General features: G+C 42.2%; 1 protein-coding gene across 2 annotated transcripts in view; it reads right to left on the bottom strand.

Moving 5' to 3' along the window:
* LOC106584596 (cadherin EGF LAG seven-pass G-type receptor 1) overlaps positions 1-26,528 on the bottom strand; it is a 91,471-nt gene extending 64,943 nt beyond the window's left edge. The window contains exon 1 of one of the 2 annotated variants that reach the window (XM_014170067.3): positions 22,408-26,528. In XM_014170067.3, coding sequence (XP_014025542.3) covers positions 22,408-25,927 — 3,520 coding nt within the window. In that variant the 5' untranslated portion in view covers positions 25,928-26,528. The remainder of the gene's footprint in view (positions 1-22,407) is intronic. The other variant, XM_082968109.1, reaches the window with a different exon arrangement.
* Positions 26,529-27,357: the final 829 nt, after the last annotated feature.

Raw genomic sequence — 27,357 nt, 5'->3', positions numbered from 1 at the left:
AATGACAATTACAACAATACTGAATGAACACTTATTTTAACTTAATATAATATATAAATAAAATCAATTTAGCCTGAAATAAATAATGAAACATGTTCAATTTGGTTTAAATAATGCAAAAACAAAGTGTTGGAGAAGAAAGTAAAAGTACAATATGTGCCATGTAAGAAAGCTAACGTTTAAGAGCCTTGCTCAGAACATGGGAACATACGAAAGCTGGTGGTTCCTTTTAACATGAGTCTTCAATATTCCCAGGTAAGAAGTTTTAGGTTGTAGTTATTATAGGAATTATAGGACTATTTCTCTCTATACGATTTGTATTTCATATACCTTTGACTATTGGATGTTCTTATAGGCACTTTAGTATTTCCAGTGTAACAGTATTGCTTCCGTCCCTCTCCTCACTCCTACCTGGGCTCGAACCAGGAACACATCGACAACAGCCACCCTCGAAGCAGCATGTAGAGCAAGGGGAACAACTACTCCAAGTCTCAGAGCGAGTGACGTTTGAAATGCTATTAGCGCATACCCGCTAACTAGCTAGCCATTTCACATCGGTTACACCAGCCTAATCTTGGGAGTTGACAGGCTTGAAGTCATAAACAGCGCAATGCATTGCGAAGAGCTGCTGGCAAAATGCACGAAAGTGCTGTTTGAATGAATGCTTATGAGCCTGCTGGTGCCTACCACCGCTCAGTCAGACTGCTCTATCAAATCATAGACTTAATTATAATATAATAACACACAGAAATACGAGCCTTAGGTTATTAATATGGTCGAATCCGGAAACTATCATCTCGAAAACAAACGTTTTTTTATTTTAGTGAAATACGGAACCGGTCCGTATTATATCTAACGGGTGGCATCCCTAAGTCTAAATATTCCTGTTACATTGCACAACCTTCAATGGTATGTCATAATTACGTACAATTCTGGCAAATTAGTTCGCAACGAGCCAGGCAATGAACGCAAGAGCAGTGACACAATTTCATGTTAGCAGGCAATATTAACTAAATATGCAGGTTTAAAAATATATACTTGTGTATTGATTTTAAAGAAAGGCATTGATGTTTATGGTTAGGTACATTGGTGCAATGACAGTGCTTTTTTTGCAAATGCGCTTGTTAAATCATCACCCGTTTGTCGAAGTAGGCTGTGATTCGATGAGAAATTAACAGGCACCGCATCGATTATATGCAACGCAGGACACGTTAGATAAACTAGTAATATCATCAACCATGTGTAGTTAACTAGTGATTATGTTAAGATTGATAGCTTTTTATAAGATAAGTTTAATGCTAGCTAGCAACTTACCTTGGCTTCTTGCTGCCCTCACGTAACAGGTAGTCAGCCTGCCATGCAGGCTCCTCGTGGAGTGCAATGTAAGGCAGGTGGTTAGAGCGTTGGACTAGTAACCAGAAGGTTGCAAAAACAAATCCCCGTATCCCCCCTGAACAAGGCAGTTAACCCCCGTTCCTAGGCCATCATTGAAAATAAGAATGTGTTCTTAATCTGACTTGCCTAGATAAATAAAGGTGTACAATTTTTTATTTTTTTTTAAATCGGCAAATCGGTGGCAAAAAATACCGATTACCGATTGTTATGAAAACTTGAAATCGGCCTTAATTAATCGGCCATTCCGATTATTCAGTCAACCTCTAATTCCCATTACGTCTTTCAAAACCCAAGTAACAAGATGAGAACGAAAGCTATCTGAATATTTGCCTAAAGAACATCTTTCAAGGCTTTTATTTGTGTTGTATCATGCAATACAATATAAAAGCTGTACATTTGAGGTAAACATTAAATAGGCCTACCAAGCCCATCCTGGTAAATAATCTTGAGCTATAAAATGCTTTGATCACAATAGAAATTCAAAGGCACTCTGACTGAAGACAAACAGGGTGATACACAACCAACAACTTGCTAAAGGCCAGGCACTGTACATTTGGTAAGATGTCTGCACCCTGTTCCCTGCATTAGCATTTATTATAAGTGATTAGGTGGTTAGATCAAATTGGTTACATAAACATAGGATACGGCGAATGCCTCAGATTTAGAACCCCCTCTGGGTGGTTCTAAACTCTTAATAATGATGAACTATTGCTTAACAGCATATCTTTGCATTGTAAAATGAGAAGACTGGTACAAACAGAAGAAATATGCAGTAAATTGAAGAGGCAGCATTTGCCAGACAACTTGTTACTTCAGTTTAAAAACACAACAAGGTTCATTCAAGGGCAAATAGCGGATGACAAGGTTGCAGATACCACCAGCAAACAAATGAACTACTTTAAAAAATCGAAATGCTTTTTCGCTTTAAATTAAACGGAATAGTCTGATCAGCAATAATGAATTAGTAGGCAGTAGCGTGGTGGTGCAGACCCTGGTAATAAATAGTGCATTAAAATCCCAGTCTAACACAATTACAACCCAGTCATGAATTCAGAGAGTGGTCTGCTTGGCACCCATGAGATAAAGAGCACCTCTTTGGCTTGTGTGCCAACTCTAGTGGCGGGTATCTCAGTGTCCGACAGACACAGACCAGGGTGTCCTGTTTGCCTGGGCATGCGAGCATCAGCACCTCTCCTAGATAACGAGACCATTCCTTCAAATGAGACGATGACAAAGCCAATTAGTACAGTTATCAAACACAGATATTAAGACCTTTGAAATGGGACTAGGTTAAGGTGAGCTGTGTGTAGGACTGGGTTAAGGTGAGTTGTGTGTAGGACTGGGTTAAGGTGAGTTGTGTGTAGGACTGGGATAAGGTGAGCTGTGTGTAGGACTGGGTTAAGGTGAGCTGTGTGTAGGACTGGGTTAAGGTGAGCTGTGTGTGGGACTGGGTTAAGGTGAGCTGTGTGTAGGACTGGGTTAAGGTGAGTTGTGTGTGGGACTGGGTTAAGGTGAGCTGTGTGTAGGACTGGGTTAAGGTGAGCTGTGTGTGGGACTGGGTTAAGGTGAGCTGTGTGTGGGACTGGGTTAAGGTGAGCTGTGTGTAGGACTGGGTTAAGGTGAGTTGTGTGTGGGACTGGGTTAAGGTGAGTTGTGTGTAGGACTGGGTTAAGGTGAGCTGTGTGTAGGACTGGGTTAAGGTGAGCTGTGTGTGGGACTAGGTTGGGGTGAGTTGTGTGTGGGACTAGGTTGAGGTGAGTTGTGTGTAGGACTGGGTTAAGGTGAGCTGTGTGTAGGACTGGGTTAAGGTGAGCTGTGTGTGGGACTGGGTTAAGGTGAGTTGTGTGTAGGACTGGGTTAAGGTGAGCTGTGTGTGGGACTGGGTTAAGGTGAGCTGTGTGTGGGACTAGGTTGGGGTGAGTTGTGTGTAGGACTGAGTTAAGGTGAGTTGTGTGTAGGACTGGGTTAAGGTGAGCTGTGTGTAGGACTGGGTTAAGGTGAGTTGTGTGTAGGACTGGGTTAAGGTGAGCTGTGTGTAGGACTGGGTTAAGGTGAGTTGTGTGTGGGACTAGGTTGGGGTGAGTTGTGTGTAGGACTGGGTTAAGGTGAGCTGTGTGTAGGACTGGGTTACGGTGAGTTGTGTGTAGGACTGGGTTAAGGTGAGTTGTGTGTAGGACTGAGTTAAGGTGAGTTGTGTGTAGGACTGGGTTAAGGTGAGTTGTGTGTAGGACTGAGTTAAGGTGAGTTGTGTGTAGGACTGAGTTAAGGTGAGCTGTGTGTAGGACTGGGTTAAGGTGAGTTGTGTGTGGGACTGGGTTAAGGTGAGTTGTGTGTAGGACTGAGTTAAGGTGAGTTGTGTGTGGGACTGGGTTAAGGTGAGTTGTGTGTAGGACTGGGTTAAGGTGAGTTGTGTGTGGGACTGAGTTAAGGTGAGTTGTGTGTAGGACTGGGTTAAGGTGAGTTGTGTGTAGGACTGGGTTAAGGTAAGTTGTGTGTGGGACTGAGTTAAGGTGAGTTGTGTGTGGGACTGGGTTAAGGTGAGTTGTGTGTGGGACTGGGTTAAGGTGAGTTGTGTGTGGGACTGAGTTAAGGTGAGTTGTGTGTAGGACTGGGTTAAGGTGAGTTGTGTGTAGGACTGGGTTAAGGTGAGTTGTGTGTAGGACTGGGTTAAGGTGAGTTGTGTGTGGGACTGGGAGACTACTAGCTATGCATTATGGACAGGGGAGTGACAGATGGGAGTTCAGCAGGCTGGGGGACACAGACGGATCAAATGTCAACATTAGCCATTAGCTCTTCCCTGCCAAGACACCCTCCCTCCTCCCAATAGGGTTGGTTATTCCTTGATAAGACACCCTCCCTCCTCCCAATAGGGTTGGTTATTCCTTGACAAGACACCCTCCCTCCTCCGAATAGGGTTGGTTATTCCTTGACAAGACACCCTCCCTCCTCCCAATAGGGTTGGTTATTCCTTGACAAAACACCCTTCCTCCTCCCAATAGGGTTGGTTATTCCTTGACAAAACACCCTCCCTCCTCCCAATAGGGTTGGTTATTCCTTGACAAAACACCCTCCCTCCTCCCAATAGGGTTGGTTATTCCTTGACAAAACACCCTCCCTCCTCCCAATAGGGTTGGTTATTCCTTGACAAGACACCCTCCCTCCTCCCAATAGGGTTGGTTATTCCTTGACAAAACACCCTCCCTCCTCCCAATAGGGTTGGTTATTCCTTGACAAAACACCCTCCCTCCTCCCAATAGGGTTGGTTATTCCTTGACAAGACACCCTCCCTCCTCCCAATAGGGTTGGTTATTCCTTGACAAGACACCCTCCCTCCTCCCAATAGGGTTGGTTATTCCTTGACAAGACACCCTCCCTCCTCCCAATAGGGTTATTCTGTGTGAACATGGAACAAAAAACGTCAATCGGATTCAGTATTTTCCAGGAATTTAGCACAAAGAAATGTCCTTTGGAGGAAGATGTTTCTGTTTCTCACAGAATGACCCTACTGAGACAAACAACTACTTTTATCTATGCTCTTTCAAGACCCAACCTCCCTTTTCTTTCCAATGACAAACACCCGACCCAACATAGAATTTGATTCACCACCTCAAACACAAATCGATAAATCTTAAATGGCATAGTGATGCTTTAGATCTTCAGATATACTGGACATAATATTTGTTTTTTGCCATCAATACTGTCTTTATAACATATTTTTGGTAAATAACAAAAACAACAAACTGAGCATTTGGCATGTTTTTATTTCAGGGTCTAAAAAGTAAATTAACAAACAATCAACTCCACTACGCCCCATCACAGGCATAGGCATTGCATTTTGGCAGACAAGGAGTGCTCTTAATTGTCCATGACCTCTTAGCGATGTGAGGAAGAATGGGGTCACTGTTATAGCCAGGCAGAGCACTGTTATACCAAAATGACAAGCAGCTGCACTGAGGGGCTAACTATTTCTTTACTCCTGGGAGGTTTGAGGTTAGCTACTTCGTTTAGCTTTTAGCTGTGGTCTGTCTTATTACATCAACTGGTCGTGCAGACAAGTACGGTTGATATAAATAATACGGATTAGGTTGAAACAATGTTGAAAGTAAGAGTTTAAGATGAGAAGCTTTAAAATTGAAATGACGTAAACAAAGAGAGAGATACTTTTCTAAATGAATGTCCCTGTGAATGTTCAAGTCCTCACAGTTGGAATGTAACCCGTCTGAGTACACTAATCCATGTCATTACCCACCATTGAATCCATAGGTTTGAAAATACCGTACAATATAATTTGGGTGGATGTAGGCTAACACTGAGAAATCTAACATTTATTTTAGCTCAACAGATTGTCAAAGGCAATGTCGCACTGTTGACTCTGTATTGGATCCTTCTGCGTCTGAATTGTAGCTAATCAAATGACATCCCTTCGCTTTCCATCATTAACAGGGTCTATGTTCCACAAATCTAGGATCCTCCTCCCATTCCGGCTTTGTCAATCGCTCTTTATGTAGAAGATTATAGTATGTCTGCTAGATCAGTAGCACAACATACAAGATGTTCTACCTCCCCAAAAAAGCCTTGGCAACAGCATTGCTGGTGGCTGACCCAAATAATGCATTGGTGCTTGGTGCTGGGCCAGTGGCCAGCCATCGCACAAAGAGCCCTGGGAAAGACAACAGTCAGTGTGCCAATCTGCCTCCCCAAGTGCACACTTTGAGCGTGGAGCGGCACCCGAACATGAGCATTTCCCAGCCCGTCATAGAGAAATTTGATGACATTTATTCAGCAGCACATGGTGGAGAAAAGTAATGACACCTTACTTGAATCCATGTCAAATAGCTTTGTTATACTTTACACAGAACAAACTAAATCTAGGGATTGCAGGAGATGCTTCAGAAATGTTGACACACACCTGGAAAATCCTTAAAGAATCCAGCCACCCAAGCCATAGACTGTTCTCTTTGCTTCCACATGCCAAGTGGTACCGGTGCATCGAATCTGACACCAACAGGCTCCTGAACAGCTTCTATTCCCAAGCCATAAGACTGCTAAACAGCTAACAGAATATCTGAGTTGAGCCCTTTTTTTTGCACTGTCTTTATGCACATTCACGCACACTGCAACACACACATAACATGCACACACATTTATACTGACTCTACACACATGCACACCCACTCACATACAATCATCATATACGCTGCTGCTACTCCGTTTGTCATATATCCTGATGCATAGTCACCTTACTCCTATACATATCTACCTCTATCACTCCAGTATCCCTGTCACCTTACCCCTATATATATCTACCTCTATCACTCCAGTATCCCTGTCACCTTACCCCTATATATATCTACCTCTATCACTCCAGTATCCCTGTCACCTTACCCCTATATATATCTACCTCTATCACTCCAGTATCCCTGTCACCTTACCCCTATATATATCTACCTCTATCACTCCAGTATCCCTGTCACCTTACCCCTTTATATATCTACCTCTATCACTCCAGTATCCCTGTCACCTTACCCCTATACATATCTACCTCTATCACTCCAGTATCCCTGTCACCTTACCCCTATATATATCTACCTCTATCACTCCAGTATCCCTGTCACCTTACCCCTATATATATCTACCTCTATCACTCCAGTATCCCTGTCACCTTACCCCTATACATATCTACCTCTATCACTCCAGTATCCCTGCACATTGTAAATATGGTATTAAAACTGTCCCTGTATATAGTATGCTTACTTACTACTCGTGTGCTTCTTATTTCTTCTAGTTTTATTTATTGTGTTTTTGTTCTACCTAAAGTTATTTTTAGTACTACATTGATATTGATTACTGCATTGTTGGGTGTAGAGCTTTGAAGAAAGGCATTTCACCGTACTTTGCACGTGACATTAAAACATGCTGTAGTTCAGTGAAAAGAAGCTTGCGCACACTGAGCTTGCACGTTCTTATTTTGTGCCAACCTTTCAGCCACATGGCCTTCATCAGAGCTCTAACACGCATTTAGCCATTTCCTGGAAACAAAACTATCAGCTTTGACTGAAGATGGCTAACTCAGGAGTAGGTCTATTCATTTGCCTGACATGCAACTGGAAGTTACTCTATTACTTTCCCTTACACGCGTTTGGGCTGCATTCTACTGCCACAATACAGACATTATACGGTCATACCCGCCCCAACACAACCCCAGAGGAATGCCATCAAAGCGGAGTGAGGCACCGCCAGGTTCATTCATGAAGCCTGTAGCAGTAAACGTGTCCATGTTGTGCCATAAAGCTCATGATAAGGATCTTATAGGCACTCAGGAATGGATGAGGCTCACAATGGAAGTCGGCCAGTTCAAGTCGACTGCTTTTCATTCAGACCTGAGACAAAAGAGGGGGAGAAGAAGGATGATGGGGAAAGAAAGGAGTGGAAAATGTAAAAAAAAAAAAATTTTAAGTAACTCTGTGTTGTTGTATGTGTTGAACTGCTTTGCTTCATCTTGGCCAGGTCGCAGTTGCAAATGATAACTTGTTCTCAACTAGCCTACCTGGTTAAATAAAGGTGAAATAAACATTTTAAAAACATGTTAAAGGGAGAGAGGGAAAAGAGAGTGGTGGGGGGAGATAGAACACAGAGAGGAGAGAAAGTGGAGTGGAGGGAGGGGAAGGGACTGAGCTTGTCCCCATTCATCCGACTCTGGTTCTAAACAACATCGGTGGGGAACATTGAGGCTTTGATCATGGTAAAGGTATAAAACACCAGGAGAGAATAGCATGGGGTGGTCCTCAACTAACCATGGTATTTTAGTTTATGGGCATGTCTGTTCAACAGTGCCATAAGGAGATGCTACTGCAGACAGGGAGCTGGGTGAATAAAAACACTAAGCCTATATGGAAGTAAAGTGATGGGGAAGAGATATAGAAAAAAGAATTAGGCCTAATGGCTACTAACTAGCATCGTTTTAATAGTATAGCCTAGATCTACAGTACTTATGACGGTGGCATTTTGGGGGAATTTAAAGTGCAAATAACCATATGGGATTTCAAATTTGCATCAATGAGAAAGGATTTCAAATTTGGAATGGATTTCAGTGCACTCCTCCACTTTCAGTGGAACCCTGCCAGGTGTCAAGAATCCAGACATATTGCTACAAATGACTAGGTTTGCATGTACACTGTATAACTTGCCCGCTACTGTAGGTGTTCAACACATAAATCACTACACTGTCATTCTAATAGTGATAGCTGACTTACCATTATGACAAATGACCATAAATTGAATAGAATGCTTGGGGATTTCCACAACTGAAAGGGAATTTAACTTTTACCAAAAACGCTGAGGGGTGAGTGGGTGTTAACTGTGTCGGCATTCTATTTTTCTCTGGTCTATATCTGAGGTGAAATAACAGCATTCATTAACTCTGGAATGTCAGAAATGCAATTGTTAAACAGATTGCCTTGTTTTTCTCCTCAAAATGTTCAATCAAAATGTTCTGTAATAAACCATTGTTTCCCACAATTGTGTTTGAGGAATTCAGAGGTTAGAGAGAGCTTAGTACTAGCAGTGGCTGATGCCCTATTGGCCCCTATTGGCCCCAGTGTATTTGTGTAATCTCAGAGAAAATACCATCACAGAACTCATGCTTTCTGTCTCAGATTTCAACAATTCCTTTTGTATCCCGCAGCAACCCTTTATTCCATTTGAAAATAAAGCTCCTCTCTGGTGAGTGGGTAGCTGAGGAAAAGGGGAACAATATGTGCAACTCAAATAAAAAAAGCAACCAATGCCTTGACACTCAACAAATATAATTTCCCAACAAACTCTGAATCAATGCTGTCAATAAATTGCAGCTTCATGATGAACAGTGAAACAAAACGCAGAATGCTTATTTTGCACAGATACTATATAGTTAGCAGCTAACTGAAAAAGCAACCAACTCAAAATACAAAATATAACAGCCAACCTAGAACCAACGCTGTTCAGCATCTCACACAAAAAAAGCTGAACTTTTGCTTAGAAGCCCAGTGTGAAATAGCTTATATGATCAAATGTGAGCTAGTTGGATGAAATCCCTGTTTTGACAGGCCCACTGTCTGATCCTTGTCTGACAGCCCCAGACATGAAGAGAAAAAACTAATCCCTTCTTTCAGCGGTTTTGTCTTTCCTCCGAGTCGCTGTCCCACAAACAGCTTTGTGTGAGCGTGACAGAAATCTGCATGGGAACAATAGCTCCCCAATGCCCTGCTTCTAATGGGCCCGAGAGGTCCCCCTCTCTGTAACTCCCAAAAAAGGGGCCCGTTCTAGAATCCCCACCCCTCCCCAATAATGTCCCAAGGAGCAAAAATGCTTCCGGTTGCTATGGTGACACCCCACAAATTGCCAAAGCCTCTCAGCCTCTGAATTACCCCCTCTTTGCCCCTTTCTCCAGGGCTGAACCACTTTGGGTGTAGAGGGAGAAAGACACCTCCCCCACAGTCTCTTTAGGAGGGACGGCCAGGTTAACCATTACTTGAACTGGGGGTAGCCCAAAGAGTTGAAAGCGGGCCATTAACTACAGTAACAAAAAAAGGTAGTCTTATAAGTTGAAAAGAAAAAAATGTCATACATATAAGGTGAATCACATCCTAAAGTTAAAGTCCAACCCCAAGTAAGGTTAAAAAAAGGCCCAAAACATCAGTGCTGTGTGTAGTAGTAAACAAATTAAACAGTGGCCAACTTGACAGCCTAATTTATTTTAAATTGTATTTGTCTAGGCAAGTCAGTTAAGAACAAATTCTTATTTTCAATGACGGCCTAGGAACAGTGGGTTAACTGCCTTGTTCAGGGGTGGAACAACAGATTTGTACCTTGTCAGCTCAGGGATTTGATCTTGCAACCTTTTGGTTACTAGTCCAACGCTCTAACCACTAGGCTACCTGCCGCCCCAAGCCCCTAAACCCATTCCTGTTATCCAAAAAGTACGCCAGCAAGTATACCAACATGGGCTACTGGGATTCATACTACCATTAAAGGATCTGACTGAAAAGTCACTGACAATTGGCATGCTAAAGTCAACATGAGCTGTGATATGACTTCACGGGATAGCTCAAGACATTAACTACTGAATGACATCAGTTGAAGAGTCCAACCCCATCGTCACACATCCTATGGAAAAATCTCAATTGCATTTCCTTGATTCCTCACGTCCTCTCTCCTCACCTCTTTCTCAAAACCCATTGGATGAGAAAGTCAGAAGTCCCTCCCCGCTGACCATCTCATCCAATAGGTTTTGAGAAGGAGGCGAGGAGAGAGGACGTGAAGAATCAAGGAAATGCAATTCAGATTCTCCCCTAATCACCATCCGTCAGGACTTGAAGCACTTTAAGTCACGATGATGTCATCATTCCTATGTGCTTAGTCTAGTAACCACGGAAATTAAGTGCAAAGCTGAGAGGAGTGTGTGCTGCTATCCAGTAGTACCATTCACTCAAACGAAAGGGTAAGACTTTGATCAAACTTGTTCAAATAAGGTAGGCCTTTTTCCCAGGGAATGGGAATGCATTTAAGAAAACTTGGGAAAATCCTGAATTGTAAAGGGCGAGTGATCTGAGAAAATTTTGTGGGCTTAGCGAAAGCTTTGGAGGATTATCATGAAAGTTTTTCTGGTTTGGGAAGTGACACATCGGCCCCTTACATTGGCCCTCACCTTTCATCAACTACAATCCCTCCAACCCGAAACAGCTTTCAAGTTGAACATTGAGATCAAATGCACATTAGAGGAAACAGCACCACTGTTCATCCCAGCACATTCATTGCTTTTGTTTTGTTGTTGAAACAGAGTAGACAATCATTTGTGCCAGGTGTGATATCCCTCCTAAATAGCTCGGGCTAATGTTCTTATCGACTCAGTAAGGCCAGCAGGCTAGTCTTTAAAAAAAAAATATTGGTATGTAACTGTTATGAAAGTTGTATTGTCAATTTTGTTTTGTATTTAAACGCCACTTTAAACGTGTACATGACACTGCAACAAAATTTCCCCATGGGGACAATAAAGTCAGTCAGTAAGTAAGAGGAGCCTCTGGGAGAGTGGGAGGAGCCTCTGGCGGAGTGGGAGGAGCCTTTGGCAGAGTGGGAAAAATAATTGCAGTACATATTCTGCTGTTCTATCTCGCATGCAATGATTTCCGAGGGAAGAAAACAGTCCTTAATGTAAAATCTCAAATGGATGTTTAACCTTTATTTAACTAGGCAAGTCAGTTAAGAACAAATTCTTATTTACAATGACAGCCTACCTCAGCCAAACCCTAACCCAGATGACACTGGTCCAATTGTGCACTGCCCTATAGGACTCCCGGTCACAGCCGGTTGTGATGCAGCCAGGGCTGAACCAGGGTCTGTTGTGATGCCTCTGGTACTGAGATGCAGTGCCTTAGATAGCTGCGCCACTCGGGAACTCTATAATAACTTTAAGCCCATATTTTCTAAGAGGTGCAGGAACTGAAGCAGTAGAACATTTCAGTTGCCGGAACACAGTTCCGGTGAGCTCCTGCCCAAGTCAAGCACTGTTTATGTATATAATTCAGGATGTATTACACATTTAAACGTCATTATAGCTACATAGAGAAAGCACTGACAGCTCAGAAAGCTCTGAATACAATAGATATTGTGACTGCAAACAGAATGTATTATAAGTACAAAAATAAAAAAGGTATATGATGAGCGTACAGTGCCTTCAAAAAGTATTCATACCCCTTGACTTAGTCCACATTTTATTGTGTTACAGCCTGAATTTAAATTGATTAAATATATTTTTTTCTCATCCATCTACATACCCCATAATGATAAAGTGAAAACATGTTTATAAAAATGTTAGCAAATTTATTAAGAATGAAATACAGAAATGTCTCATTTACATAAGTAAATTCTTTGTGGAAGCACTTTTGGCAGTGATTACAGCTGTGAGCATTTCTGGGCAAGTCTCTAAGAGCTTTCCACACCTGGATTTCACAACATCTGCCTATTATTCATGAAAAAATTATTCAATCTCTATCAAAATGGTTGCTGATCATTGCTAGACAACCATTTTCATGTCTTGCCATAGATTTTTAAGTAGATTTAAGTTAAAACTGTAACTCAGCCACTCAGGATCATTCACTGTCTTCTTGGTAAGCAACTTCAGTGTAGATTTGGCCTTGTGTTTTAGATTATTGTCCTGAAAGGTGAATTAATCTCCCATTGTCTGGTGGAAATCAGACTGAACCAGGTTTTCCTCTAGGATTTTGCCTGTGTTTATCTCCATTCCGTTTATTTTTTTATCATGAAAAACTCCCCAGTCCTTAATGATTACAAGCATACCCATAACATGAAGCAGCCACAACTATGTTTGAAAATATGGAGAGTGGAACTCAGTAATGTGTTGTATTGGATTTGCCCCAAACACAACACTGTGTATTCAGGACAAAAAGTGAATTGCTTTGCCACAATTTTTGCAGTATTACTTCAGTGCCTTGTTGCAAACAGGATGCATGTTTTGAATAGTTTTATTCTGTACAGGCTTCCTTCTTTTCACTCTATCATTTAGATTAGTATTGTGGAGTAAATAAAATGTTGTTGATCCATTTACAGTTTTCTCCTATCACAGCCACTTAACTCTGTAACTGCTTTAAGGTCGCCATTGACCTCATGATGAAATCCCTGAGCGGTTTCCTTCCAGCAACTGAGTTAGGAAGGATGCCTGTATCTTTATAGAAACTGGGTGTACTGATACACCATCCAAAGTGTAATTAATATCTTCACCATGCCCAAAGGGATATTCAAAGTCTGCTTTTTCATTTTGACCCATCTACCAATAGGTTGCCTTCTTTGCAAGACATTGGAAAACCTCACTGGTCGTTGTGGTTGAATCTGTATTTGAAGTCCTCAAATGACAGATTCATTAAATAGTACCCGCAAAACACCAGTCTCAACATCAATCGTGAAGCGGCGACTCCGGGATGCTGGCATTCTAGGCAGAGTTCCTCTGTCCAGTGTCTGTGTTCTTTTGCCCAGCTTAATCTTTTATTTTTATTGGCCAGTCTGAGATATGGCTTTTTCTTTGCAACTCTGCCTAGAAGGCCAACATCCCGGAGTCGCCTCTTCACTGTTGACGTTGAGACTGGTGTTTGGGGGTACTATTTAATGAAGCTGCCAGTTGAGGACTTGTGAGGCATCTGTTTCTCAAACTAGACACTCTAATGTACTGGTATTCTTGCGCAGTTGTGCACCGGGGCCTCCCACTCCTCTTTATATTCTGGTTAGAGCCAGTTTGCGCTGTTCTGTGAAGGGAGTAGTACACAGCGTTGTACCAGATCTTCAGTTTCTTGGCAATTTCTCGCATAGAATAGCCTTCATTTCTCAGACCAAGAATAGACTGACGAGTTTCAGAAGAGAGTTCCTTGTTTCTGGCCATTTTGAGCCTGTAATCGAACCCACAAATGCTGATGCTCCAGATACTCAACTAGTCTAAAGAAGGCCAGTTTTATTGCTTCTTTAATCAGGACAACAGTTTTCAGCTGTGCTAACATAATTGCAAAAGGGTTTTCTAATGATCAATTAGCCTTTTAAAATGATCAACTTGGATTAGCTAACACAACGTGCCATTTGAACACAGGAGTGATGGTTGCTGATAATGGGCCTATGTAAATATTCCATAAAAAATGTCTACACTGTATTTCTGGTATTCAACAAGTATTCAACAATGCCAATACACACACACACACACACACACACACACACACACACACACACACACACACACACACACACACATATATATATATATATATATATACACACACACATATAATATATACAGTGCATTTGGAAAGTATTCAGACCCCTTGACTTTTTCCACATTTTGTTACGTTAGACGTATTCTAAAATTGATTAAATAAAAATAATCCTCAGCAAACTACACACAATACCCCATAATGACAATGTGAAAACAGGTTTTTAGACATTTTTGCAAATGTATTAAAAAAAATAAATTCAGACCCTTTGCTATGAGACTCTAAATTAAATTGAGCTCAGGTGGATCCTGTTTCCATTGATCATCCTTGAGATGTTTCTACAACTTGATTGGAGTCCACCTGTGGTAAATTCAATTGAATGGACATGATTTGGAAAGGCACACACCTGTCTATATAAGGTCCCACAGTTGACAGTGTATGTCAGAGCGAAAACCAAGTCATGAGTTCGAAAGAATTTTCCGTAGAGCGCCGAGACAGGATTGTGTCGAGGCACAGATCCTGGGAAGGGTACCAAAATAATAATGTAGCATTGAAGGTCCGCAAGAACACAGTGGCCTCCATCATTCTTAAATGGAAGAAGTTTGGAGCCACCAAGACTCTTTCTAGAGCTGGCCGCCCAGCCAAACTGAGCAATCGGGGGAGAAGGGCCTTGGTCAGGGAGGTGACCAAGTACCTGATGGTCACTCTGACAGATCTCTTGAGTTCCTCTGTAGAGATGGGAGAACCTTCCAGAAGGACAACCATCTCTGCAGCACTCCACCAATCAGGCCTTTATGGTAGAGTTGCGAGACGGAAGTCACTCCTCAGTAAAAGGCACATGACAGCCTGCTTGGAGTTTGCCAAAAAGGCACCTAAAGACTCTCAGACCATGAGAACCAAGATTCTCTGGTTTGATAGAACCAAGATTCAACTCTTTTGCCTGAATGCCAAGAGTCATGTCTGGAGGAAACCTGGCCCCATCCCTACTGTGAAGCATGGTGGTGGTAGCATCATGGTGTGGGGGTGTTTTTCAGCGGCATGGACTGAGAGACTAGTCAGGATCGAGGCAAAGATTACGGAGCAAAGTACAGAGAGATCCTTGATGATAACCAGCTCCAGAATGCTCAAGATCTCTGATTGGGGTGAAGGTTCACCTTCCAACAAGACAATGACCCTAAGCACACAGCCAAAAGAAACACAGGAGTGGCTTTGGGACAAGTCTCTGAATGTCCTTGAGTGGGCCAGTCAGAGACCCGGACTTGACCTAATCGAACATCTCTGGAGACCTGGAAATAGCTGTGCAGCGATGCTCGCCATCCAACCTGACAGAGCTTAATAGGATCTGCAGAGAAGAATGAGAGAAACTCTCCAAGTACAGATGTGCCAAACTTGTAGAGTCATACCCCAAAAGACTCAAGGCTCTAATTGCTGCCCAAGGGGCTTCAACAAAGTACTGATTAAAGGGTCTGAATACTTATGTAAATGTGCTGTATTTCTGTTTTTTATTTTTTATAAATTAGCAAAAAATTCTAAAAACTTGTTTTTGCTTTTTCATAATGGGTTATTGTGTGTAGTTTGATGAGGGAAAAAAACAATTAAATCAATTTTAGAATAAGGCTGTAACCTAAAAAAATATGGAAAAAGTCAAGGGGTCTGAATACTTTCCGAAAGGCACTGTATACACAGTATATGTATGTGTAATATAGCCTATGCTTTATGATGTAGGCCTACCGTCAATGTAAACCATTTCTCTTTATTGTCTTATCAGAAAATGTGGTTTGCATTAGGGCTGAGAATTGCCAGGGACCTCATGATACGGTATTAATACGATATGTATCACGATTCTGTATTGCAATTTGATACTGTGATTTTGTTGTGATTCAATTTATTATTATTTTTACCTTTATTTAAGCAGGTAGTCATGCTGAGACCATGGTCTCTTTCGCAGTTTAGACCTGCATGAACAACAATTACACTACACATATATATACAGTATATACACATCAATTACACAATACATGAAAAGCAAACACAAAACAATAAAATCATAACACAATTATATGGAACAAATACATTCTTCAGTAAAAAAAAAGTCCCTCTAACATCCGCCTGAATTGCCCGATGTTCCAAAAGTATTGCTCACCATGTCTGCTGCAACGGGACAAGCGAGAGCCATAATAAAGACTTTTGATCAGTCAAGGAAATAAAATTCTACAGCTTTGCCTCAATCGTCTTTTTAAATGGTGATTTTGGCTCACCATTTAAAAAGAAGATTGAGGCAAAGCTGTAGAAGGAGAAATACCAGAGTTTTGGCACTGGTACAGCAGACTAGTGCTGGTACAGCAGACTAGTGCTAGCTAATGGTAACTAACTAGCAAAAATATACTTTTTCTTTTTTTGAGGATCGATACTTCGAGTCATAGAATCGGTATAATATAGTCAAAATTAATATCACAATACTCTATTGTATCGATCCCTCCCCCATCCCTAGATTGCATGCAGGGTGAGAATACAGTACATGGAGACATTGTTCTTGAGGAGCATAAAATATAATTAAATCACTGGGCAGTTAACATCAAATGAAGTACATTCCAACATAAAGATGTACAATATGACACCCACAAAATTACCTTTCATGAAGTTGTACCTTTAAGTGCTGACATCTGTACATTCCAAACAGACATGCTTTTGTTGACCAGTACATGTAACCATTGTTCACATAACAGGGAGAGCATGACAAATTACGCGGATATGTCATTACCTGCTTTTCGTCATTGGATCGCCTGAAGAGATTGTCAATAGAGATTAAGGAAATCATAAATCTCCACTGGGAACAAATGTTTCAACAGGAACACATTCATCATTGATCATTCGCTATGGTACTTACTACATTTCATTTGACACTCACTCACTGTGAAGACACTGAGGAGAAATGTGCTGCCGAACGCTGTCCTCCCAAACTTTCCCTTGAGGTGACATGAGTAAAATCAGATGATATTCTAACGTATACGAACATCTTCTGTAGAGTGGCCAAAATGAACCCAACCCAGTCTGAGTTTGAGTCCTGAATTGCTGGCCATCTTAAATCTCCAAGGCTATGGTATTACTGTAATAGGGTTGTTCCATATGATTTCAATCCCTTTCTGACTTTTGATTTGAACTAAACCTTCCATACATGTTTGCCCATGGTAGAAGTGGTAGAAGTTGACCCATTTTGCATGACTCCACCCTACCATGAGACATCCATGTCTTCCTCACTGAAAAATATAAATGTTTGCGTGTCATATAATTTGAAAGATTACAGAGTTGTCAAAATATGTAAAAATGTCTTGATTTAAAAGAATAATAATAATAACTGATTTATTTTTTTACCTTAAAACGCCAGTTATCTAAAAACACGTCAACTCAAATGTTAGAGTTTCTGTCACGGCTGTCTAGGACCAGTGGAGGTGTGGAATCAGGAGCAGGAGACAGAGGGCCGGAGCAACTGTGTTTTAATAATAATAATTGCAAACGCAATAGCCGTAGGGCACAGGACGCGTGGCGAAGTCCGCCAGGGGAAAACACATTCCCAAAATAAGCGCACTGAAAAAAGCATATAATGGACAATAACAGCTTACACTCGCAACTGTCCTGAGTGGACAATAAACAATCCCGCACGAGAACCCCAACTGAAAATACACACTAAATAACCCCCCACTAATGACAAACACAAAACAGGTGCGGGATAGACAGACAAAACCAAAAGACACAGAAACAACGATCGGTGGCAGCTAATAGGCCCGGCGACGACGACCGCCGAGCGCCGCCCGACCGAGGAGGGGCGCCACCTTCATTAGATACTGTGACAGTTTCATATGGAACGACCCAATATTAAACTCCACAGCGAGATAAGCACAATTCAACCAAAAGTGCAAAGAATGAACAACACAGTTTTTTTATGAGTACTCTGAGGCACTGCAAGAACCCTTGATGTTTCCCTCACCGAAGATGCTACAATCTCAACAGTCCCTTTCCCAAAACAAATCGCAAGACAAAACATGATCAGGAAAAAGCTACATTTGTTTCAAAGTGAACATGGGGTTCGCGTGACAAACTCTGGAAAATGTATTTGCCTGGTTCCTTATATGCCTCAACGTTGTCAAACCCACTGTAAGAAATTAAGGCCATTCGTTTGCATTAGGACATGTCATAAGCAGCAGAACATGCTGTTGGTAATTTCTCCAAATTGAATTAGTAAGGGGGAACTGGGTCTGATAGAAGTCCAGTGAGCGCAGACACTACGACCTGCCAATATTCTGGGCTAGGCATGGACGCTAATTCAAATCTCAAGGGTAGAGAAGCAATGCCCAGAGATTCAAGATAACTCTGTTTAGAATTGTTTGAACAGAATGGAGTACATGAGCAAAAAATTGAAAGATATGTTGGTTTGTATCTAGTAGCAGCAGTGTTGGTTTGTATCTAGTAGCAGCAAGACTCGTACTAACGGAGACACAGATCTCGAAATGAAAGATGGTGATTATGTTTGTGTATGTTTCTGAGAGAAAGAAAAAAATGAAGACATATACTGATACTCTGCCCAGACACTCAAATTAACCCAAGAGTGGGCTAGTTGCAGCATGCTCTGATCTTAGACTGGCGTGCGTATGAGACGCACTAGGAATCATAAGTTACGAGGAATTTCTTCCTGACACATAGGCCTAATCAATCATTGTTTTATAATGAATATGTAAGCCAGAGCTTGGGGCAAAGCTTGTGTAGGGAGTACGCTTGGAATGTAGGCCTCAAATGAACGTCTGGTTAGCTGAAATGAGTTCAAATATTTTCTATGCATTTCTATTATTTGTGATGCTGGTTTGAATGTGTCTTATCATGAAATGGTTTGACTTTAAAGTCTGCTTGTCTCAACAGAAATGTGGTGACAAGTGCATCAACTTTGAAAAAGTCCCTCCTTAGTTCTTCTTGTACCAATACAACAAGCTTGGGTAATAAATAGCATGTGACTCTCAGGAATAACAATAAACAAGTTGCTGAAATTGAGTATAGATTACCAAATGGATAATGGAAACTACTGTGAACTACTTCAAGAAAACCCTTTCTCTGGAAGACGCACAGTCAATACCATGGTAACTACTGTCACATGATTTCAGATAACATTAGAGCACATTGCCTGAGGATGGTCTTGCAAAGGGATACCCAGACACTATAGAATTTTGACAACTTCATGCAATGCTGTCGCTATTTCTGTTACAAGCATAGCACTGATCACTAATGTTGAATACGTCAAGTCAGGCCATACACCCTCAAAAAAGGCGCTAGTTAGTACCAAAAAAGTGTTCTTAATTTTTTCCCTGAAGGGTAGTGTTTCCCAACTCCAGTCCTCAAGTACCCCCAACAGTACATTTTTGTTGAATCCCTGGACAAGCACACCTGATTCAACATGTCAACTAATAATCAAGTCCTCAATGAGTTGAATCAGGTGAGTTTGTCAGGGACTACAAAAAAATGTGTGCTGTTGGGGGTACTCGAGGACTGGAGTTGGGAAAATGCTGTAGGGGAACCCTTTTTTAGACTGTGGAGAACCTTTTTATATCAGAATAACCCATAATATAAACATCTGTATGGTTCTCCATTACACTGATGGAACCAGAGGGTTCTTCATTACACTGTAAAACCTTTCCCGGCTACTTATTGCAGTGAAAATACAGTAAATATACAAAAGTTACTGTATTTTTGAGCTGGATTAAGGTATTATTGCTGTAAGGAACAGCATGCTGCTGTATTCTGCTTACTTAGGAGTTAATCGCACTCCGGGATTTGAACTCTCAACCTCTCGGTTACCAGCGACCTGACATTCCTGCTACACCACCTGGTTCATGGGTATGACAGAGATTGTTAGAATATTAGAACTAATAGACATTCTGTCATTTGTCCCTATGGGGGAATCCTTGTTGGTGCCGTGTAGAACCCTTTAATTTATCCCTGTAGGGGGACCCTTTAGAGTTCCATTTAGAACCCTCTCATGAAGAACCTTCTGATTCCAGGTAGAAACAATGACAGGTTCAACCGTTATACTTAAAGGATACTTCAGATTTGCTTGTGGCACACACTGTTACGTACTCCCATGGTTCTGTTCGGAACTTTTAAGGGTACATGTGTGCAAAATCTAGAATAATGTTTAAAAAAATGTCAAGCAATTATATTCACTATAAGGTACAATCATTACTGTACTTTTAAATGTAGGTGAGTGCAATGTGCTGGCGGGGGCTCCTTGGCACCTTTGGGAGCATGGTAAAACATTTTGTATTTTTGCCAACCGCTAGTGGAAGTGTTGTGCTAGTTTAAGTGGTTTTATCGTTGTGTTGATGGAGGTTGAGCACATAATTTGTCCACTCCCAGTTCTATCATTGTTGTAAAAGCTTGTGACAATCAAGAGCTGCACTGTTAAAAGGTTAAAAGGTTACTGTGTATTTTCCAGTAACTTAACTGCAGTTGGTCACCAGAAAGTCTTTTTCAATAACTTACTGTCAGCTTGCTGCAAGTAGTTATTGTAAAATTCACAGTAACTTACTGTGGCTGGTCTCTGTCACACTCACTGACCTGATGGTGTGGTAGGAAGGTCAGTGTGCTGTCAACCAAGAGGTTGAGAACCAAGTGTGCTCACCACAAAGAATACTTAGTTAAGCTATCTTGTAATCAGTATAGTTAAGGGAAAGTTGCAAGTAAGTTGCAAGTAAGTTACTAGCAATTAAGTTACTGAGAATTTTACAATAACTTACTGACAGCTAGTTGCCAGTTAGGTAACGCAATATTCACAGCAACTTCCAGACAACTAACTGCCATTAAATGACTGTGGAATGCACAGTAACCTGTTAATATTCCAGCTCTTTATTATCACATGCCCTTGCAAAGTTTGCAGAACTGATAATGTGCTCAACCGTTGACAACATTTTATTTTATTTTTATTTCACCTTTATTTAACCAGGTAAGCTAGTTGAGAACAAGTTCTCATTTACAACTGCGACCAGGCCAAGATAAAGCAAAGCAGTGCGACACAAACAACAACGCAGAGTTACACATGGAATAAACAAGCGTACAGTCAATAACACAATAGAAAAAAAAGAAAGTCTATATACAGTGTGTGCAAATGGCGTGAGGAGGTAAGGCAATAAATAGGCCATAGTAGCGAAGTAGTTACAATTTAGCAAATTAATACTGGAGTGACAGATGATGGAGCAGATGATGATGTGCAAGTAGAACTACTGGTGTGCAAAAGAGAAGAAAAGTCCATAAAAACAATATGGGGAGGAGGTAAGTAGATTGGGTGGGCTATTTACAGATGGACTATGTACAGCTGCAGCGATTGGTTAGCTGGTCAGATAGCTGATGTTTAAAGTTAGTGAGGGAAATATAAGTCTCCAGCTTCAGCGATTTTTGCAATTCATTCAAGTCATTGGCAGCAGAGAACTGGAAGGAAAGGTGGCCAAAGGATGTGTTGGCTTTGGGGATGGCCAGTGAAACATACTTGCTATGGGTGGGTGTTGTTATCGTGACCAGTAAGCTGCAATAAGGCGGAGCTTTACCTAGCATCGACTTATAGATGACCTGGAGCCAGTGAGTCTGGTGACAAATATGTAGCGAGGGCCAGCCGACTAGAGAATACAGGTCGCAGTGGTAGGTGTTATAAGGGGCTTTAGTAACAAAGCGGATGGCACTGTGATAGACTGCATCCAACATAACCATCAACCACTTAAACTGGTGCAACACTTCCACTGACAGTTGGCACAAAATTCAGTAACTTGTGTTTACCGTACTTTCACTGCAACCAGTTGCCTGTAGTGTACCGTATTTTTTTTAACAGTGTAGCATTTCATGGCATGAACAAAGAACCCCAGACAAAGAACCCCTCAGGAACCTCAAAGGGAACAAACGGTGTAGTTGTCAAGGCAACAATACCGTTGGACAACATTTTGTGGATCTTTTAGCAGATAACCAGCCCGTAATGAGTAATGTGGTGATTTAGGCACAAGCACCAATCTTACCATAGTAGACATGCGACAGACTCCCTTTCAAAGTAGAGACAAGTACCAGTGATAAAACAGATTTACAACTAGCAGAATTAGTAGAGGTCACATTGCAAGACAAGAGCAAGAAAATTAAACAACATGGCAGAATGAAGAGAGGAGGTGGAAGGGACAGACAAAATAGAAAATATCTGCCATGCATATGGAGAGCTATTGCATTTAAATGAACACAGTTTAATTACCTGTGACTGATATCTTCATGGTGGCCTCAAGGGGCCGGTTGTTGTCCAGGTCTCTGCTCAGCCTCAAGTCCCCGTTGTCCTTGTTCAGGATTAGTAGACTCAGCTCGTTGCCCTCCACAAAATTGTAGTGGAGGTTATCTGACACATCCGGGTCCTGGGCAGGAACCTTCCCGATCACCCCAGCCGGAAAGCTGTTGGACCTGTTGGTGACGTAGTTGTTAAAGATGATCTCAAAGTCGCGTAGGACAGGGTCATTATCGTTGACGTCCAGCAGGTGGATGTGCACAATGGCGCGGCTGACTAACGGTGCAGAGGTCGCCTGGACAATGATGGTGTACTCCATCTTGGACTCGTAGTCTAAATCAGTGAGAGCGATAAGATCCCCGTTGAAGATGTCTAGTTGGAAGACCTCTGGGATGTTTCCTTCCACGATTTGGAACAGGATTTGCGCATTGGTTCCCTCGTCAGGATCTGTAGCAGTGATGCGGGCTACAATGGAACCCACAGGACTGTTCTCCACCACATATACGTACAGTTCGTCCTTTTCAAACACAGGAGCATTGTCGTTGATGTCCAGGACGGACACTTGGACGTCCATGGATGCCTTAAGAGGCGGAAACCCCTTATCCACAGCAAAGGCCTTCAGATTGTACACAGGCACATTCTCCCTGTCAAGTTTCCTGGCTGTTCTAATAATGCCAGAGTACGGCTCAATGAAGAAGTCACCCTCTCCATCATTCCCACCCTGGAAAGTGTAACTAAGTCTCCCATTGGACGCTGAGTCCCTGTCAGATGCAGAAATCTGGAGGATGCTGGTATACACGGGTGCATCCTCAAACACTGTCCCCTGGTATATGTCTCTGAGGAACTGTGGCGCGTTATCGTTAGCATCCAGAACGATGATCTCCACATATGTGGTGTCAGATTTCTGGGGGATGCCGTTGTCGCGGGCAATGATAGCTAGCGTGTAGGAGGCCTGATCCTCATAGTCGATTTCTATCTGTGTGGTTATGGCACCTGTGTCAGGGTTGATCTTGAACTGTGGCACGTTGTCCTCCATAACATAGCTGATGCGTGCGTTCTCCCCAGTGTCCTCATCCATGGCACTGATCACCACCACGGTGGAGCCCACAGGCCGGTCCTCGCCGATCATTACCTGGTAGTTGGCGCTCTGGAACACGGGCTGGTGGGTGTTGGCATCAGTGACGTTGATAAAGACCTGTGCTGTGTCGTAACGCGTGCCATCTGAGGCGGTCACCGTCAGGACATACTGGCGCTCCTGTTTGTAGTCCAGTGGCAGTGCTAGGGTGATGATTGCCCCTGCAGTCTGACTGGTGATGGCGAACCTGTTCCGCGTGTTGCCGCTGGAAATCTGGTATGTTACCACACTGTTGGTGTCCCGATCTATGGCAGAGAGTGCTAGCACGCTCGTACCTACCAAAGCATCCTCATTCATCTTCAGGCTATACAACCTCTGAGTGAAAGTGGGAACGTTGTCGTTCACGTCGAGCACCGTCACACTGACGCTGGCCGAGGAAGACATGACAGGGACCCCATGATCAACTGCTTCAACGCCAAACGTGTAAAAGTCAGTGGTCTCCCTGTCCAGTTCAACACTAACTGTAATCCACCCTGTGCTGTTGTTGATGATGAAGGGGAAGCCTGGAGCCATAGCTGTTAATCTGTACTCCAAATGAGAGTTGTCACCGGAGTCTGCATCAATAGCCTGAATATGGATCACAGAACAACCAATGGCCACATTTTCCAATAATGTGGCTTGAAAGGGTGTGCTAACAAACATAGGGGCATTATCGTTGACATCCACAACTTGCACTACAACTATCCCTGTGCCATTAATCAGAGGTGGTCTTCCCCCATCCTGTGCCTTTATTCTCAAATTATATTCCCTGATCATCTCATAATCTAGAGGATTGATTATGTCAATGACACCTGTAGGAGAATGGATGTAGAACTGGCCCTTCACGTTGCCACTGATGATGCTGTAGTGGACTTTTGCATTGTTGCCCTCGTCTTTGTCTGTGGCCTTCACCTGGGCCACTTTGGTGTTCACTGCCACGCTCTCAAGCACTTGGACTACATACCTATTCTCACTGAACTGGGGGTAATTATCATTCTCATCCTCCACAGAGATATACACTGTAGCCGTGGCACTGCGGGGGCCTGGGTCTTTACCCTGGTCATTAGCCTCCACTATCAGTTGATACTGGGTCAAGGTTTCTCTGTCAGGCCGAACCCTAATCTTGACTAGTCCATTTCTAGAATCGATTTCAAAACCAGCATTATCTTCCCCCTCATTCACAATCTTATAGATCATGTTGGCATTTGATGGGGCATCCCCATCTGTGGCCCTTATAGTCAACACTTCAAAACCTATCTCCACATTTTCCCTAATGCTGACCCTGTACTCTGTCTGCTCAAACACAGGCCCATGATCATTAGTGTCACTTATAGTGACAGTGAGGTAAGCAGTGGCCGACCTCTTAGGGGTGCCATTGTCTGTAGCAATAACTTTGAAGATATGTGTGTCCTTGACCTCCCTGTCCAAAGGCTGCAACGTTATTATGCTGCCGGTCTGCAAATTGATTTTGAAATAATCATTGGATCTGCTATCGAACAGAGCTTCAATATCATATTCTACTTCACCAGCATCATCATCGTCGGTATCCAGTGCTTTGAGCGTAATTACGCGAGTTCCCGCCGGTTCATTCTCCGGGACAGACACCTGATAGTTGGGCAGTTGAAACTGGGGAGCGGTATTCACATTTCTTTTTTTACGTTTGGTCCATGAACCCAGTCTACCCAAATCCCCGTCTGTAAACATGGCATGACTATGAAGATAATTAAATCGCACTTTCACACGAACAGTGGTGTAATTCCAAAGATGTTGCACCCTGCAGAATAAATCCAACTCGTTTCGCTCATTGGGTTGCAGACAGTTTGGCAAAACACTCCCGTTATGAAAAACTACTTTCCAGTTCCCTCCCTTACATAACGAAAGGTAAGAGTGAGGTTTTCGAGTAAAAAGTGGTAAATGTTCATAAATGTTCAAAAGCAAAATACTATTTGAGACGCATGGATATGGCTCTACTTTTGAGAGAATGTTCATGTAAATCTTGGGCTTACCTTCGTTTATCTTTCTCCTATATTTAATGAAACAATTCTGTCCGTGCACAAAAGTATTGAAGTGAATTAAAATAAAGTTATCCGAGGTACTTGATTTGATCTGAACGTAAAGCGGCGCAGGGTTCTTCTGCAACAGCGCACAATTAACTTTTCCTGAGAAATATACAATTCCGTGTTGTCTCTCGATATTGAAAATGTGTCTCACGTATTTAGGAGTTAAAGTCCTGTCTATTTGATAGATCCAACCCCGTCCAAGAGATACATTTCCGAGCACTACTCCAGGCTGCAGAGTATCCGAAACGTGTACATCAAAACATGCATTTACTGGAACGTGTGATAGAAAACATATCCACGGCCAAAGCATTTGTAATGCCATGGTTTAAAACGCATGGCATCCACCGAATCTGTCAAGAACATCTATAAAATCCACTGAACAACTTTTTTCCGGGTCCTCGCCGTCCAATCCAGTTCCATGGTGAGTTAGAATGTTGCGAGGATCGGAGCAGAGCACAGCGCGCCCATTAAATAGTTCGAACTGGTCTCACTCTCCACAGAACAAGAGAGAGGCCCAACTCAGCGGAAAATCGGTCCCCCTCCAGCAGGTGTTTTTTTTCTCGTTGTTTTGCCCTCCAAGCAAGTTTCTGTATGGCAGTATATGGGTGTCGAATTTGGTAAACACAAAATGTTTGGCTTATTTGCTATGCGTTACATCCCGCCAACTATAACAAAAAACACTCAGTATCGGAGTTGTCTCGAGATGGCTAACAAAAAATGTATGGCATATTTGCTATGTGAGGTTTATTGATCAAATATAAGTTTCATAACGCTTAGGTTGTTACTAGTGTATTGATATAAGTAGGACACGTTACACACCGCCAACTTTGACAAAAAAACTCTATATCGGAGTTGTCTCGAGATGGCTATGCATATTCATGATTTGAGGCTAGTAGCATAGCATCTCCGTTGAATTCCGGCGGTTGACTTCAACAACCGTCATTGAATATACACAACTAGATTACAGTAGTGAGATCTATCCACCAATCCAAAGAAAGTATAGGCGGAGACCAGACCGCCCACAGTTAGGGCAGACCGCCCATTGTTAGGGCAGAGATGTGTCTTGTCAGTATATCGATCATCTGTGCACTCTCTCACCGCCCCACATCTGAAAGCCACCCTGCTCCCCAACTCTAGACTGCGTTTACACAGGCAACCAAATTATATTTTTGTTCAATAATTGGTATTTTGACCGATCTGCTCTGAAACAGATCATTGATTAAAAAAGATCTGATGTGGTTGGTTAAAAGATAATTTAGTGGAATAGAGTTCAGAATTGGACTACTTGCACTGTTTGTCAGTCAAACTGTTTGTCAGTCAAACGCTGATTCGCAAATCTCAGCAGCCGATCACAATGTACTATGAAGTGATGTGGGTAATGATCTCTAAAAACCTCCTATTTGTACAGGCACATGGTTTTTCTGCGACGTCTGACTTAGGTTTGCAAAATTACATTCACATTTTAAAACTGTCCTCATTGTATAACGTATTAAAAAAATCATAAAGAAATTCACAGACAATTGAAGATTGATTAAATGATGTCACCTAGTGGACATACTTTCCTATAGGCCAGGGATCATCTAGATTCGGCTGCGGGACGATTCTTTTCTTGAGAGGATGGTCGGGGGGCTGAAGCCCAAACAGATCTATTATTTGACTAAAACATATTCATTTCAAACCTTGCTTGCATTTGTATACAATCACAAGTCTCTATTATGCGTGGGAATACTTGGGAACAGATTTCCTAAATTA

Source organism: Salmo salar, chromosome 23 (assembly GCF_965601325.2).
Source record: "Salmo salar chromosome 23, fSalSal1, whole genome shotgun sequence".
Lineage (NCBI taxonomy): Eukaryota > Metazoa > Chordata > Actinopteri > Salmoniformes > Salmonidae > Salmo > Salmo salar.
The sequence above is the reverse complement of the archived record's forward strand: the minus strand, read 5'-3'. Positions and strand labels throughout refer to the sequence as shown.